Here is a 17,326-nt window from a genome sequence, read left to right as displayed (position 1 = left end):
AAGATGAGAGAGGGATGATAGACAGAGCAAAAGAATGATATATAGAAAGAGAAGAGAGAAAGATGGAGGAAACAGGAAGGGTCTATCTGGGAATAAACTAACTAGAGCAATCGATTTTTGTTACATCTGTCACCACTGCTGTTCTAACTGTAGCCACTTTGTTTCAGATGATTATCCATCAATATATGAGCAACTGGAAATAAAATGACCTTACCACATTTTGTAAAGAAAACTGAACGCCTTGGGCAACAATGTCTCCGTTGATGGATATCATGGCACAGCCATCAAAGTAGAGCCGGTCACTGTCACAGCCTCTGAGATTGGAGAGTAAGTAGATCCCACCATTCTGTAAATAAGAATAAAAAGGATGGAAAATTGGGTGGAAGGTTACAATTAAAAAATAAAAATTTACACCACAAGCATAAGGCAGTGCAAGAAGCAATGAGTTATGCGTTGGGGCAGTAACCCCAAAGTGCAGGTGTCGGGGGGCAGTGACCCCAGGTGTCGGGGGGCAGTGACCCCAGAGTGCAGGTGTCGGGGGGCAGTGACCCCCAGAGTGCAGGTGTCGGGGGGCAGTGACCCCCAGAGTGCAGGTGTCGAGGGGCAGTGACCCCCAGAGTGCAGGTGTCGAGGGGCAGTGACCCCCAGAGTGCAGGTGTCGAGGGGGCAGTGACCCCAGAGTGCAGGTGTCGAGGGGGCAGTGACCCCAGAGTGCAGGTGTCGAGGGGGCAGTGACCCCAGAGTGCAGGTGTCGAGGGGGCAGTGACCCCAGAGTGCAGGTGTCGAGGGGGCAGTGACCCCAGAGTGCAGGTGTCGAGGGGGCAGTGACCCCAGAGTGCAGGTGTCGAGGGGGCAGTGACCCCAGAGTGCAGGTGTCGGGGGCAGTGACCCCAGAGTGCAGGTGTCGGGGGCAGTGACCCCAGAGTGCAGGTGTCGGGGGAAGTGACCCCAGAGTGCAGGTGTCGGGGGCAGTGACCCCAGAGTGCAGGTGTCGGGGGAAGTGACCCCAGAGTGCAGGTGTCGGGGGCAGTGACCCCAGAGTGCAGGTGTCGGGGGCAGTGACCCCAGAGTGCAGGTGTCGGGGGCAGTGACCCCAGAGTGCAGGTGTCGGGGGCAGTGACCCCAGAGTGCAGTTGTCGGGGGCAGTAACCCCAGAGTGCAGTTGTCAGGGGCAGTAACCCCAGAGTGCAGTTGTCAGGGGCAGTAACCCCAGAGTTCACCTTCTATCAATTTAGAACACTCAGCACACAGAAACATACCATCTGATTGATTGCCATGAATTATGCACTTTGGTCATTGCTCTTTATCTTTTTTAAAAATCCCCTTAATATGTTAATACTTATTATGGAACTTCTAAATGGATACTCCACCTAAAGATGCAAGTTACTCAAATAGAACATACTTTTGTGGTTGTAGATTTGACGAGATCGACACGTAAGTGGGCTTTTCTCAGCTCATGATGACTTCCCGAAGCATTGGTAAATATCTCTACCCCGTCCAGGCCCATATCAATGTGAGGGCTGCAAGACAGACAAAGACATTTATACATCTGCCAGCATATTCTGCACTGCTTTATATTCAACATGTTGCCCATTCATATCAAGATCTGGTCACAGTTCAGCCAAACTAGAAGTATGTTTTTGGCTTCTAGGAGTATTGGTGCACTTGGGGGAACCCTCCTAAGTCATTGAAGAGAAAACAAAATGTCAAGGTACTATTGTGCTTTACAATGTATTGCACTGCATGCAGTATACAAGTGATAAGAAAGATCAACTCCAGGCCAAAGACAATTTAACAGCTGACAGCATACTAAAAGTATCCACTCTAAAAACACAGTTTTCTGAAAGGAACATTAATGGTGAACAAGTCCTGTGATGAGGGAATGGCCAGTTATGCTTTATGACCAGGTTTTGTTGATTGACAGTTTCACCTTCCTCCAGCAGCCCAGACAGAATAATATAATTTATGAGCTCAGACAGTGGAAAATTAGGTTCTATGGGGGTCCTACAGCCTAACACTGGGCTGACACCTCTGATGTGACAGGAAAAAAAAAAAAAACAACAGCACACACACCCATTCTCGAGAAGTAGGCCTTCACTACTATATTACTGTAGGAGTTGAGATAACATATTCAGATATGGAAATATTAAATATTGTATTACTATCTACTTAATAGGAAACAATCTAAACGTTTAAATATGTAAGCCAAGCTATGTACTATTAACATACTATATGGCACCAACACCTTTTTCAAATCTGTATTGTAGACTCCCAATATTACCTATTTGGTGCCCACAACTCTTCACAGATTTCTGATCCTAGGCAGGTGTCTTTAGTTGCTAGAACTGCATCACCAAATGGTACTGTGCCCTATAGGGTAATCACACAACAGCATATAATAAGAATATTAACAATAATAGTAAATATAAACACATACCAAAATGGCACAAACTACCAAATAGTATACTCTATCTACAAGTTGCTCCTTTGTTCCCATAATAGGAAGAAAGAACTCATGGGGCCCGGCTTTGCTAACACAGATGTCTACTACTCCTACTACACATTATGGCATTGGTTGGCACAGCATGGGTGGCACTGTCTGCAGCACATTATGGCCCATAACACATATGCTGCCTGCTGACAGTGCCACCCATGCTGCCAAAGCCATAATGTACTGCAAGATAGTGCCACCCATACCATAACGCAGTCAGGTAGGCTGTATGGGGCACTGTGATTTCTATCAGCAGCCCTGCAGCCAATCACAATGGTCACACAATCAGGCAGTCCTTTCTACCCTCCCAGGCATAAAGACCCTATTAAAGAGAGGCTGGGGCTAGTCAGGAGGGGTTTTCTTGTAGAAATTACAATTAATTTTCAGAAATATAACATAAGCCCAATTGTAACTTTTCTTTAGAAGGCACCTGTAAATGATATAAATATTTCTGCCATTGTTATGGTGTTGCTTTCCTCTTCATCCTGGCTTTACTATCTTGGAATCCAACAGTAGCACAAACCATAAAAGTACAGAAAGGTGCGCTAGATCAAAATTACCATCTTGGGAGCCACTAACCCAACATGTAGCTGCTGAACCCAAAACCCCCAATCTGGATTCTGGTTCCAAGTCAGTGATTGGATGGTATTGCAGCAAGGATCAGTATGACATTCTTGGTGCGTTTATCTTTACAAACTGATAGCAGCTCTTATGCCGCGTACACACGATCATTTTTCGGCATGTAAAAACGAAGTTTTTCAGCATGTAGAAAAAACAATTTTTTTTCCAACTTCATCATTAAAACGACGTTGCCTACACGCGGTCGTTTAAAATTTTTTTTCTAGCAAAGCACGGTGACGTACAACACATACAACGGCACTATAAAGGGGAAGTTCCATTCGGATGACGTCACCCTTTAGCTGATTTAGTGTTAGTAAAAGACGATTCACGCTTTTTTGTCTGTTACAGCGTGATGAATGTGCTTACTCCATTACGAACGCTAGTTTTACCAGAACGAGCGCTCCGGTCTCATAACTTGCTTCTGAGCATGCGCAGGTTTTTAACGTCGTTTTAGCCCACACACGATAATTTTTTACAAACCGAAAAATGACATGGTTTAAAACGTCGTTAAAAAAATGCAGCATGTTCAAAAAAAAATTTTGGCGTTTTTCAGAACCCGAAAAATGACATGAAGCCCACACACGATCATTTTAAATTACATTTTTTAAAAACTTTGTTTTTTACATGCCTAAAAATGATCGTGTGTAAGCGGCATTAGGTTTCAGATTTAACATTTTATATAAGTATACGAATACAGAACACACATTCCCACCTGCCCTGTGATTTCCTGAATGGTTCTTGGAAGGAAGTGATCTTCAACTTCTCTAAACAATGAAGAAAGACACCGATTACAAATTAATATTCCCGAGAAAGGCATACAGAAGGCAAACAAGGGTTTCAAAAACTTTTTAGAACCCCAGGGAAACAGCTAAAATGCATTTCATATATACAAATGTCATCAGTTTTACCTGCAATTCTGAACAGCCAGTTTTGTTATGCAAACACTCCTGGACCTCTCTGCAGACTAAGCAATGCAGTCTGGTCTAGGACCCACCCCAGGCTATGATTGGACAAGTACAGAGCTACAGCACACTGTGTGCGCTTCCCATAGGTGGACCTACCAATTGTACAAAAAAGGGGCCTTTTGAACTTCAGAGCCCATTGATCCTAGATGAAGGTAGGGGGCAGGTGTTGGGACATTCTCCCACTGTCACGTATACCTGGACAATGCTTACATCTAGGGCTGGTGAGACGCAGGGCATATAATGAGGTCCTAATCATACTCCTGGTTAGAACAGCATTATCTCCCTGTCTGGTTGGCACAAAGACACAGAATGCTTCCCCCATTCAATCATCTGGACACTATTTGGACAGTGTATTTCACAGGCTACTCTTTATTTGGATCCATCTGTCTATCTACCTGTCCCAGTCAAGAAACCATCTGCATGGAGTTTGCATGTTCTCCCTTAGCTTGCACAGGTTTACTCCAGGTATTCCAGTTTCCTCCCATACTCCAAAGACATGCTCCTTTCCAAATTAGCCATGGTGTGTATGAATGCATGCAAGATTAGATTGTATGCTCCGTAAGGACAGGGACTAATGTGGATGTACAATATGTAAAATGCTATATAAATACATGCAAAAAATAATAAATACAAACAAAATCAATCTACCTATCAATACACAGCAAAGAGCGGTTTGTACTTAGGCATTATTTAAATAGGGGCCCCAAATGGTTCCTGGACAAGGGCTCTTGGTGACTCTGCCTGCCACTGGCTGCGTTAAAGTGGAGTTCCACCCATAAATACAACATTACATCAGTAGTTTTAAAAAAAATTCATTAGTCCTTTACGGAAATTTTTTTTTTTTTTAGATGCCTTCAAAGTGTTGTTGCTAGGCAGAATAGTTAATCTTCCCACTTCCTGCACCTAGGTGCTTAATGCTTCCTAACCTACACCACACAGACTCCTGGGAATGTAGTGGGTGTAACTTTCAAGGAGTCTGTGCACTCCACAGTCTCAAAGAATCATGTGACTTGGACAGCACAGGTGGTGAAACCTGATCTGACATTGCTTGTGCAGCACTGAGCATGTTCGAGATCTGCAAGGCTGAAATCCAGGAAGTCATACAGTCTGGCTTCATGATGCCCACACTTAAGATGGCCCCAGTCAATTTCTATTTTATAAAGTGTCTAAATGCTGTAACAACCTAACAAAACGGACCTTAATTTACAGGCCAACTTTACTAGAATACATTAAGCTTGTGTATTACAGGGGTATTTATATTTAAAAAGTGAAATTGTGGCCGGAACTCCGCTTTAAGCATGTCTATACACAGAGATATGGAGAGCTATAAAGTTCTGATTGGCTGAGAGTTCTGCTTCTCCCTCTTTCTTCGATTGCTGTTGCACAGGAGATACCAGGAATCTGATATGAAGACAGACGGAGATACTTATGCTAACTCTATGTATAAAGGGAATGATTCTGTACGGAATACATAGTAAACTAAATGACTGGAGTTCAGCCTAAAAAGCAAACTATGCATTGTAGCGTAGAGATGATTCCCCTTGCATAGTCAAATCAATTTCTTAAAGTGTATGTAAAGGCAAAATAAAAAATAAATACAAAATAAATATATGCAGTAGATATTGAGCTGAGAGCGCGCTCACTGTGCCCTCCCACCACAATGACTGAGCTATCAAGGCAGCTCTCAGTGCACACTAATGATTGTAAATCGGCTCCTGATCATGTGACCACTGTGACGGCCAATCACAGTGATCACATGATAAGCTGATCCTTCTTGTCCCCTAAGCATACACATCCTTTTTAAAGGGATGCTGTGGCTAGGCAAAAAGCGGTTAAATGGTATGTTAAATAGAACAAAAAGTTATCAAATACGAGAAGTTTGTTGTTAGGGGTTTACATAGACTTTAAAGGTTATACCATGCAGGAACATATTGCCATAAAATACAGTTATACCTCAGTTTATTCCATGGTGTAAACCAGCGCAGCTCCCGGTAATTTCCAGCATTCGCCATAACCATTTTTGGTCGGATAAGCAGAATTTTCCTTTAAAATAAAATAAATCTCAGTTTTAATGCCACTGAGCCAACTGATTTTTTTTTCCTGATTTTAATAAAAGGCACATTCATAAATGCATGATTATATACGACTATAAACACTAGTTACAATAAAGTGAAAAGAGAGAACTAGAAATCCCTACATACTCCGATAATATAGAAATATTCCTACTAATCACACAATGGTCATCACTGACTCTTTGCAGCACTCGGTCTTGGGTTCAATTCTAGTCAGGGCTTTATTGAATGGAGTGTATGTATCATACACTACATAAGTCACCCACTTATGTTTAAAACCCAACTACAGGAAATTTGAAAACTATCCCTTGCAATGGCACTTTACCAACACTGCAAGGTTCAACTGATCGTTTAGTCTGGGGGAGAGTAAAATCACTTTAACGTACCTGATCCTGCTCTCCTGGCAGATGGTGCCCACCCACGCTCCAGCAGTGGACTATCCCTTGGTGTCCCTATGGACCCCGCATTGGTCTTGATGATGTCAGCAGGGCTGGTGCAAGGATTTTTGACACCCCAGGCAAAACCTAATTTTGCCGCCCCCCTTTGGCTCCACCCCTGACTCCACCCCCTTTCTCCTGCCCATGTATACCCCACCTTTTTAATAAAGTGCCCATCAAATGCAGCTCACCAGCACCCATCAAACGCAGCCTCACCAGCGCCCATCAAATGCAGCCTCACCAGTGCCCATCAAATGCAGCCTCACCAGCGCCCATCAAATGCAGCCTCACCAGCGCCCATCAAATGCAGCCTCACCAGCGCCCATCAAATGCAGCCTCACCAGCGCCCATCAATGAATGTTTGCTTGCTTCTATCCATTTGGGAGTGGGGACGCAGATACAGTCCTCCGCCTCCACTGCGCCTCTTACACTACGTGCGAACAAAGCGGTGGCTGCCTGCTGATGCTGAGAATTAGTTGTTGCTGCAGAGAGAAGAGAGTAGAAACACCAGTGGCCGGGCACTCTAGGCAGCAGTGCGCCCTAGGTGGCTGCCTAAGTTTGCCTAGTGGTAGCACCGGCCCTGGATGTCAGGACCTTAGACCACTAGAGCATGGGGGAAGAAGACGCTGCAAGGAACGGTCTACTCTAGCGCATGGGTCTTCAAACTAGTGCCCTCCAGTTGTTGAGGAACTACAATTCCCATCATGCCTAGTCATGTCTGTGAATGTCAGTGTGTTACAATGCCTCATGGGATGTGTAGTTCTACAACAGCTGGAGGGCTGTAGTTTGAGGATCCCTGGTCTAGCAGCATGGAGGATGGGGAAGGCAGGTCTTCTTTCTATGTCCCCTGGACCTAAACGAGCAGTAAACCCTTGCAGAGCAAGCACAGCCCCACTACAAGGTATGCTTTTTACTTTTCCTAGAGTTGGGCTTTAAAATGCAAGGAAGGAAAGGCAGATAGGAAACATTTTCTGCTGTTATATGAATTAAAGCAACATCAGCATCCCTTTAGACATGCATGCTCCTCGCCCATCGCTGCTGGTCAGTTGCAGCAGAAATAATGGAAATCTAAAAGAATGCCATGATGTTTTCTTTAATATGACACTATGCAGGGAGCCTTGTGTCTGTAAATGACTATGAAATCTAAACGGTTATGATCCTTGATGACCTAGCTGGTGGTAGTCACTTTAAAGTGGTTGTAAAAGGTGAAGGTTTTTTACCTTTAAACATTCTAATTGTTGCTAACAGAGAAATTATCTATAAGGCAGATTAGACAGGAATGCTATGATAATAAAAGTAATAAAATGTAAAAGGAAAATCTGATTACTTGTTAAGGAAAATCACCCGGCAGTTGTATCGGACGTTTTTGTGCATGACCGGCCTGCAAATAAGGAGCCGTTAGATTAAGCATATAAAACAACGCAGGTTGTATCGTCTTGTTATTATAGAAAACCGAAGACGTATTGGTGACAATGAGGATGGCATACTCACATGCCCACATCACAGATGATATCGGTGGTCACTGGAGACTCCAGCAGCTTCGCCAGGACTTGGAAAGAATGAAGGATTGTATCGGACTCGAAGAAGTGATCCGAACAGCCATAACCACTGTGTGAAGAGTGATTAATAACATTGCATTCTTTATTATTCTATTGCAACCCTAAAAGCCTTCAATAAAAACTTGCCGAGACAAAACTAGTAAATAGAGCTTCAGAACACAGGCAATAAATTCACAGCAGAATGATTCAGAGGAGGGAAATCACCCCTCGCTCTGTACTGGCAGAGGCGGTATGGACCCACCCCTCGCTTTGTACCGGCAGAGGCGGGTATGGCCCCACCCCTCGCTCTGTACCCGCAGAGGCGGTCTGGCCCCACCCCTCTCTCTGTACCTGCAGAGGCGGTATGGCCCCACCCCTCTCTCTGTACCCGCAGAGGCGGTATGGCCCCACCCCTCGCTCTGTACCCGCAAAGGCGGTATGGCCCCACCCCTCGCTCTGTACCCGCAGACTTTCAGAAATGACAGTTTAAGGCATTTCTGCAACAGCAACAAAGCTGTAACTTTACTTGAGACTTTGACCTGTAGGCAGCTTTGTGCGGAGGAGCAGGGTTACATATGTGAGAGGGGGTTAGAGAGCAGGCGTACAAATTAAAGATTGGTCATACAAAACTGATGACACAGTTTTGGTTTGAACTCTTAGTAAACAGACACCTTACCATATTTCCAATTCTGGACCGAGCCGGTATCGAGCACCTCTGTCTTTGGCAATCTTTATACCTGGGAAAAATTTGACATGTAAAACAGGTGTGCGGACAAAATTAAAAATCAAACGAAATTAAGGTTTAAAAGGAACCTTCTATACCATAGGTTTGATTTACTAAAACTGGAGAGTGCAAAATCTGGTGCAGCTCTGCATAGAAACCAATCAGCTTTCAAGTTTTATTTTCAAAGCTTAACTGAACAAGCTGAAGTTAGAAGCTGATTGGCTAACATGCAGAGCTGTACCTGATTTTTCACTCTTCAGTTTTAGTAAATCAGCCCCCATGTTTAATGTGATACCCATATTTAGTGTGTAACATGAAACATGGTCACATTGTCCAACTAAAACCCCCAACTTACACACACACTTGAATTGCGGAGTGCTCCTCTGTGTGCTGATGTGTTGTTATTTGAAATCTGTATGACTGTGCATGTATTCGCCTACACAACCACATGGTCCATCCATTCACTAGAACCTGTGAATGGGAAGACTACAAGTCCCATCTGCCCCAGCAGCAAAAGGACTTGTACATTGAGGCAAGGTAATGCAGACAACCTGATCGCAGTTGCGATGCTCTGTAGCCTTTTAAACATAGGCACTGTTCACACCTGAGTGACGCTACTGTGCTGCATTTTTTGCACTTCTTTCATAGCACATTTTTGGAGGGGCATCATTTATACAGACAGCCTCCATTTTGCTTCTAAAAAAAACACCCAAAAGAAGTTCATGTACCAATTTTTGGCACCGAGCCAAGCGCATTTGGCATCAAGTGTAAAAATCGCTCCATGGATTTCACATACTGCGTTTTGGTGTCAACAAGATGCAGTCGAATGTAAGTATAAAAAATTAACATTTCTCAATGAGCCTAGATTAAACCATTGCGGCACTTTCATGTGCATTTAAAAAAGTACAACATGCTGCATCTGTATTCATTGCAACACAACACAAACGTATATAAATGCAATTCAGTAAAAAAAAAAAACGATGCAAATACATGTAAACACACATGCCGAACTGCAGACTACTAAAAAACATACCTGTCCATAAAAGGGTCACGCCCATAAAATTATTCTTGCATAAATTATGCAGGAACGGTGACCGCGGATGGCAATTTTTTTTTTTTAATTTTACACAACCGAACACAGTGCAGAATTACTGAGCACAAAAATGCTGTGTGCATACGTCTGTAATCTACAATACTGCCGCGTCCAGACATGTTAGAAAAACAAAAAAAAGTGGCTTACAGATGTAAACGCAGTGTTTCTACGCCTGTGTGTATGCATTTTGAGAGGCACCGTGCAAACTTTTGGTGTTATATAAATCCCATTTAATAATAAAAGGGACATAATATATAATACTGCCACATCCAGATATGTATATACAAGAAAATGAACATTATACATAGGATATGGCGTACTGAATGCAGCGTTTTCATGCCTGTGTGTATGCATTTTGAGCGGCACTGTGCAAACTGTTGGTGTTATATAAATCCCATATAATAATGATGATGATGATATAATAATGGTGCCATAATACACAATACTGTAGAATCCAGATAATTAAATAAGAAAAAAAAAAAAACAAGATACGGTGTACAAATCTGAACACAGCGTTTTTACACCTGTGTGTAAGCATTTTAAACAGCGCTGTGCAAACTGTTGGCATTATATAATTGCCATATAACAATAAAGGGGCCATAATATTTAATACTGCCACATCCAGATATGTATAAAAAAAAATTATCTGGTGTACTGAATGCAGAGTTTTTACCCCTGTGTGTACGCATTTTGAATGGAGCTGTACAAACTGTTGGGGTTACAGTATACAAATCCCATATAATAATGAGGCCATAATATACAATACTGCTGAATCCCAATATGTAAATAAGAATAATAATAAAAAAAAAAAAAAGATAAGGCGCACAGATCTGAACACAGTGTTTTTACACATGTGTATGTATTTTGAGCGGCACTGTGCAAACTGTTATATAAATCCCATATAATAATAATGGGGCCATAATATACAATACTGTGCAATCCAGATACGTAAATACGTAAATAGGAAAAAAAGGATGCAGTGTACAGGTCTGAATTATAATGGCCCTCTTATTATTACCGTATTTATATATATATATATATATATATATATATATATATATATATATATATATATATGATATGGTGTACTGAATGCAGTGTTTTTACGCCTGTGTGTAAGCATTTTGGATGGCGCTGTGCAAACTGTTGGTGTTATATAAATGCCATATAATAATAAGAGGGCCATTATAATACTACCACATCCAGATATGTATATACTGTATAAAAAAAGTAAAAATAAAATGATGGTGTACTGAATGCAGCGTTTTTACGCCTGTGTGTAAGCATTTTGGACAGCGCTGTGCAAACTGTTGGAGTTATCTAAATAATAATAATAATGATATAATAAGGGGGCCATAAATAAAATAAAAATCTGTGCAGATCTGAACGCAGCGTTCTTTCACGCCCGTGTGTATGAGCACTAAGAGTCACATGACACTGCTGGTTAAACATTACGTTTCTTGTATAGAGGTCTGTATGTATATCAGAACAAAAGGACAGAATGACAGGGGATTGGGTTTTAGGAGGTTAGGTATAAGAAAACGAATAACAATAGTGTGAATGCTGCTGAATCAGCATTCCCACTAATTAGGGATTACATACTCTGTAATATTCTCTGCAGATTGCCATCAAAGTCCAGAGCCCACTGATTCAATGTACAGGAAGCCAGGGTCACCTTCCTGCCCATAGTGTGCAGACAGAGGACAGACACACACCATGTACTGTAAACAGACAGACCAGTGCAGCCAGTATGACATTTCCTCCTGTGTACTGGTGTACCTCCTCCCCCATCTCATCACTTCCTGCCCCTAACCACCCCTCCCAACCAGCATGTCTCATCACCAGCTGTGTGATCGTACATAGAAATCTATTCATCTTTCTATCCTATTGATTAGATTGGACCCACTACACAGGAGATCAGACTGTAACAATGCGTCTGCAACAAGCATGCAATGTACTGCCCATCGTTCATTAACTATTTAAAAAGCATTTTTTTTCTTCTTCTTCTGGCACTTTTTGTTTACAAGTTTAAATTAGTATTTTTTTGCTAGAAAATTACTTATAACCCCCAAACATTATATTTTAGCAGAGACCATAGAGAATAAAATGGAGATTGTTGCAATTGTTATGTCACACAGTATTTGGACAGCAAATGGCATTTTTTTGGAGAAAAAAAAAACAAAACATTTTAATGAGTTACAAAAAACCCCCCAAAAAAACGCTATATATCCCCCAATTGTTTAGTAAACTATGAAAGATGATGTTACGCCATGTAAATTGATACCTAACATGTCACACTTTAACCACTTCAGCCCTGAAAGGATTTACCCCCTTCCTGACCAGAGCACTTTTTGCGATACAGCACTGCGTCACTTTAACTGACAATTGCGTGGTCGTGCGACGTTGCACCCAAACAAAACTGACGTCCTTTTTTTTGACACAGATAGAGCTTTCTTTTGGTGGTATTTGATCACCTCTGCGGTTTTTATTTTTTGCGCTATAAACAAAAGAAAAGCGTCAATTTTGAAAAAAACACAATATTTTTTACTTTTTGATTTAATAAATATCACAGTTTTTTTTAAATAAACAATTTTTTTCCTCAGTTTAGGCCGATAAATATTCTTCTAGTATTCTTCAAGTATTCTTGGTAAAAAAAGCGCAATAAGCGTTTCTTCATTTGTTTGCGCAAAAGTTATAGCATCTACAAAATAGGGGATAGATTTATTGAATTATTTTTTTATTTTTTTATATTTTTTTACTAGTAATGGCATGGATCTGTGATTTTTATTGTGACCGTGACATTGCGAGGGACATATCGGACACATTTTTGGGACCATTCACATTTATACAACGATTAGTGCTATAAAACTGCACTGATTACTGTGTAAATGTGACTGGCTGGGAAGGGGTTAACACTAGGGGGCACTGAAGGGGTTAAATATGTTCCCTAGCGAGTGATTCTAACTGTAGGAGGCGGGGACTCACAAGGGGAGGAGACCGATCTGTGTTCCTCTGTACTGGGAACACACATTGGTCTCCTCATCTCTGACAGGACATGGATCTGTGTGTTTACACACACAGATCCACGGTCCTGCCGTGATTGCGCCCAATCGCGGGTGCCCAGCGCACATCGCGGCCGCCTGGCACGTGCACCGGGTCCCGAGCAATGTCACGGGCATGCGTGCATGGCCCCTAGGCGCCCGGGGAGCCCAGAACGTCATATGACGTCCACCCAGGATGTGAGATCCCATCTGTGGACATCATTTGACTATGGGTGGGATCTGAAATGTTTAAAATTGCATAAATACTGTACTTAAAAATCTTCATAGGCGGCGCTTTGTAATTTTTTTACAGGTTACCTGTATAGAGTTACAGAGGAGATCTAGCGCTAGAATTATTGCTCTCGCACTAACGTTCATGGCAATACCTCACATGTGTGGTGCAAATAACATTTACATATGTGTGCATGACTTACGTATGCGTTTGCTTCTGCACACAAGCACGGGGGGATAGAGGCGCTTTACATTTTTTTGCTTTTTTTTTTTACTTTCTATTTTTACACTGTCCTCCAAGGCCTCCATGATCGCCTGTGGGAGCATCTGGGTGCACCATTGGATCGTTTCTCAGGCAAACCAGTGGAAACGGTGCACCCGAGAGACACCAGCGAGCGGCGGCAAAGGGGGGGGGGGCACACACGTCCTCTTCTGAAAGCATTCAGGGCCGCCAGAAAGCCAGCCGCTGGCTATAAAAGCCATAATCCCGGTAAACAACTTCAAGGTGGCAACGTATGTATCTGTACTGTGGTATTGAAGTGGAGCCTCATACACATGAGATTACCGGACGAATGATCGTGTGTTTTTTTTTTTTTGCATGTTATACTAGTTACTAAATATTTCATATATCAGAACAAAAATTTGGAAGTGATGTAATGTATTGTATTGTATGTTCAGACGAATAATGTACTGATAAAACGTAAATCGTACGATCTGTTAAATTTTTCGCATTTGTCCCTAATTTTCGCACGACTGGTCCTGATCGGCTCTTAAAGGCTGTGTACTAACCAGATGATTGTATGATCGATTCGAAAGCCTGGAATTCTACTTTAGGCATTGTCTTCGTTATGTTTTTGCATGCATTTTAAGGGCGCTGTCACACCAAAGATGCGTTTTTGTTCCGTTTTTACCCAGCTAAAAGCTCAAGAAAAGTGCAATAAAAATACACTATATTGCCAAAAGTATTGGGACACCTGCCTTTATACGCACACAAACTCTAATGGCATCCCAGTCTTATTCCGTAGGGTTCAATATTGAGTTGGCCCACCCTTTACAGCTTTGACAGCTTCAAATCTTCTAGGAAGACTGTCTATAAGGTTTAGGAGTGTGTCTATAGAAATGTTTGACCATTCTTCCAGAAGCTCATTTGTCAGGTCAGGTCAGGCACTGATGTTGGACAATGTTTGACAAGAAGGCCTGTCCGCTGGGAATCTCTGCTCTAATTCATCCCAAAGGTGTTCTATCAGGTTGAAGTCAGGACTGCATGCCAGTCAAGTTCCTCCACCCCAAACTCGCTCATCCATGTCTTTATGGACCTTGCTTTGTGCATTGTGCAGTCATGTTGGAACAGGAAGGGACCATCCCCAAACTGTTCCCACAAAGTTGGGAGCATGAAATTGTCCAAAATGTCTTGGTATGCTGACACCTTAAAGGGGTTGTAAACCCTCTGCGTTTTTCACCTTAATTGTAATGCACAATAATGGCAACATCAGAGATCGGAATAGGACCTAAAATAATTGAGATAAACACACTGTGAAGCACTGCCAGGTCTATGGGACCTTGTCATGTGTGTATGCGCCAGACACCCCGCACATACACAGATGAGCCATGTCTTTCTGCCAGTTCTCTCTCAACAACCCCATGGTGTGTGTGGGCATGGACGGCATCTCCTGGGATGGCTATGGCACACATCCTAAGAGGCAGTTTGTGAGATGCTGCGCATGTAGTAGGGGCCGCTCTGCCACTCGCGGCCCCATAAATGCAGGCAGCCGCCAGGCTAAAGACGTACACAGACTCGTAGAGGGAGAGCGCGCCTGTCAGTATCTGCAATGGGGATCTCCCTCTCCTACCGACTGGAATATAATGCGAGCGCCGCTCTGCTCTCTCCCCTGTGACCCTTTTTGCAGGGAGAAAGACCCTTGGACTTGAAGTCCCAGCACGAAGCGGCCCCACTGACTAAAAAAAGGGGTGGAATTACAATGCCCAGTCTGCACTGCAGAAAGAGAGGAGAATTATGGGAGAGACTATAAAGTGGACTGCGGACCAGACCCCAGACTCTCTCGCTTCCTGGATCCCATTGCATGGGCACCATCTCGCCACTGTGTGAGGGGATTGCAGTACCACAGGATACACAACCTACAGCTTCAGCCTTAGAGGGTCCAGACGTCGCCCGCTTCCTGAAGAACAGTCTGCAGCGCTGAACACCGTGGAACTGGCCGGTTCACTGAGACAGCAATGGAACCAATAAAATGCATATTCACAAAAGTGCAGTGTAAACCAACATGTGAGTCGGAAGATGCCATATAGTTTAAAGCGGGGGTTCACCCTTAGAGGGCACTTTTCCCCCTTAGATTCCTGCTCGTTATTACTAGGGGAATCGGCTATTTATTTTAAAATATGTGCAGTACTTACCCGTTTACGAGACGCATCCTCTCCGTCGCTTCCGGGTATGGGCTTCGGGAATGGGCGTTCCTTCTTGATTGACAGTCTTCCGAGAGGCTTCCGACGGTCGCATCCATCGCGTCACGATTTTCCGAAAGAAGCCGAACGTCGGTGCGCAGGCGCAGTATAGAGCCGCACCGACGTTCGGCTTCTTTCGGCTACGAGTGACGCGATGGATGCGACCGTCGGAAGCCTCTCGGAAGGCTGTCACTCAAGAAGGAACGCCCGCTCCCGAAGACCCATACCCGGAAGCGACGGAAGAAGATGCAGCTCGAAAACGGGTAAGTACTGCACATATTTTAATATAAATAGCCGATTCCCCTAGACCGAACGAGCAGGAAGCTAAGGGGAGATTTTTTTTTTTTTTAAAAATGGGTGAACTCCCGCTTTAAGGTACAAATGCTCCAACAAAAACCTCCCTTCTACTAGCAAGCAGACACATTTTGGGGGTGGTGAGTACAGCTCTGAGGAAAAGGGTGCGCCCCCAAAATGCTTCATTATTGTGAAAAAATTTCATATTGTTCCAGCCACTGTTTTATTACTAGTTCGACAGTACCAGATGGTAAAAAGATAAAAAAAGAAAAAAACTGGCCTCCAACCTCCCTTTATAGCCAGTCCTACACACGCCTAAAAAGTATCAGCCTCCAACCTCCCCTTTTAGCTGATCCAACACACTCCTAAAAAAAATACCGTCCTCCAGCCTCCCCTCATATCCCGTCCAACTCACACCTGCGGGAAAAATGGTCTACTAGTCTTTAACCTCCCCTCATAGCCGGTCCAACACACACCTGTGGGATAAAAGGTCTACTGGCCTCCAACCTCTCGTCATAGCCAGTCCAATGCACGCCTACAAAAAAGACTACCGGCCTCCGACCTCCCCTCATAGGCGGTCCAACGCACACCTGCAAAAATGACTACCGGCCTCTGACCTCCCCTTATAGATGGTCCAAGGCACGTCTGCAGAAAATATTAATGGCCTCCGACCTCCCCTCATAGCTGATCCAACACACGCCTGCAGCAAAGTCTTCCGGCCTCTGGCTTCCTCTTAAAGTTGGTCTAATGCATGCCTGCAGAATAGACTAACATTCTTTGACCTCCCCTCATATCTGATCCAACGCATTCTTGCAGCAAAGACTACCAGCCTTCAACTTCCCCTCATAGCTGGTTCAACACACGCCTGTAGAAAAGACTACCAGCCTCCAACCTCCCTTAATAGCTGGTCGAACACACACCTGCAGAAAAGACTACTGTAAAGACCCTGCAATCTGTATGTATAAGGTATGGATCTCAGCTGCAGAGGCTTCTCAGGTATGATACCCTTGGTCACTCTCTATATTGTGTAGAAAGTTTAGGGATCAAATCATCACAACCTCAAACGTAGAGAAACTCCTCTGTGCGTATACCTATTCCCTCATAGGCATATATGTCACTAGAAAGTCTTTAGAAAGCACAGAGGTATAACTATGGTGGAGCTGTGTATAATAAGTAATACTACTAACACAGGTAATACTTCAAGGTGAGGTTTGTGGAATTACTCCGATTGTATGTCTTGTAAGTCTGTATTTACTACATGCAGGTTATATGAAGGTTATATACTGATAAACCAGATACTTGCGGTTTGCTGATTAGATTCCTTCATGAAAACGTCATTAGTACTTCCAGTCCTGGACG

The 17,326-nt window shown here is 43.3% G+C and overlaps 1 protein-coding gene across 1 annotated transcript in view; it reads right to left on the bottom strand.

Annotated features, from left to right (window-relative positions):
- Positions 1 to 11,731, bottom strand: part of NADSYN1 (NAD synthetase 1) — a 44,136-nt gene extending 32,405 nt beyond the window's left edge. The window contains exons 1-9 of the mRNA XM_040349596.1: positions 11,544 to 11,731; positions 8,801 to 8,861; positions 8,078 to 8,194; positions 7,914 to 7,967; positions 6,031 to 6,120; positions 3,825 to 3,876; positions 2,282 to 2,370; positions 1,403 to 1,520; positions 215 to 346 (exon numbers count right to left, since the gene is read on the bottom strand). Coding sequence (XP_040205530.1) covers positions 215 to 346; positions 1,403 to 1,520; positions 2,282 to 2,370; positions 3,825 to 3,876; positions 6,031 to 6,120; positions 7,914 to 7,967; positions 8,078 to 8,194; positions 8,801 to 8,861; positions 11,544 to 11,628 — 798 coding nt within the window. The 5' untranslated portion in view covers positions 11,629 to 11,731. The remainder of the gene's footprint in view (positions 1 to 214; positions 347 to 1,402; positions 1,521 to 2,281; positions 2,371 to 3,824; positions 3,877 to 6,030; positions 6,121 to 7,913; positions 7,968 to 8,077; positions 8,195 to 8,800; positions 8,862 to 11,543) is intronic.
- Between the last annotated feature and the right edge of the window lie 5,595 nt (positions 11,732 to 17,326).

This window comes from Rana temporaria, chromosome 4, assembly GCF_905171775.1.
Source record: "Rana temporaria chromosome 4, aRanTem1.1, whole genome shotgun sequence".
NCBI lineage: Eukaryota > Metazoa > Chordata > Amphibia > Anura > Ranidae > Rana > Rana temporaria.
This window is presented reverse-complemented; position numbering and strand designations above follow the sequence as displayed.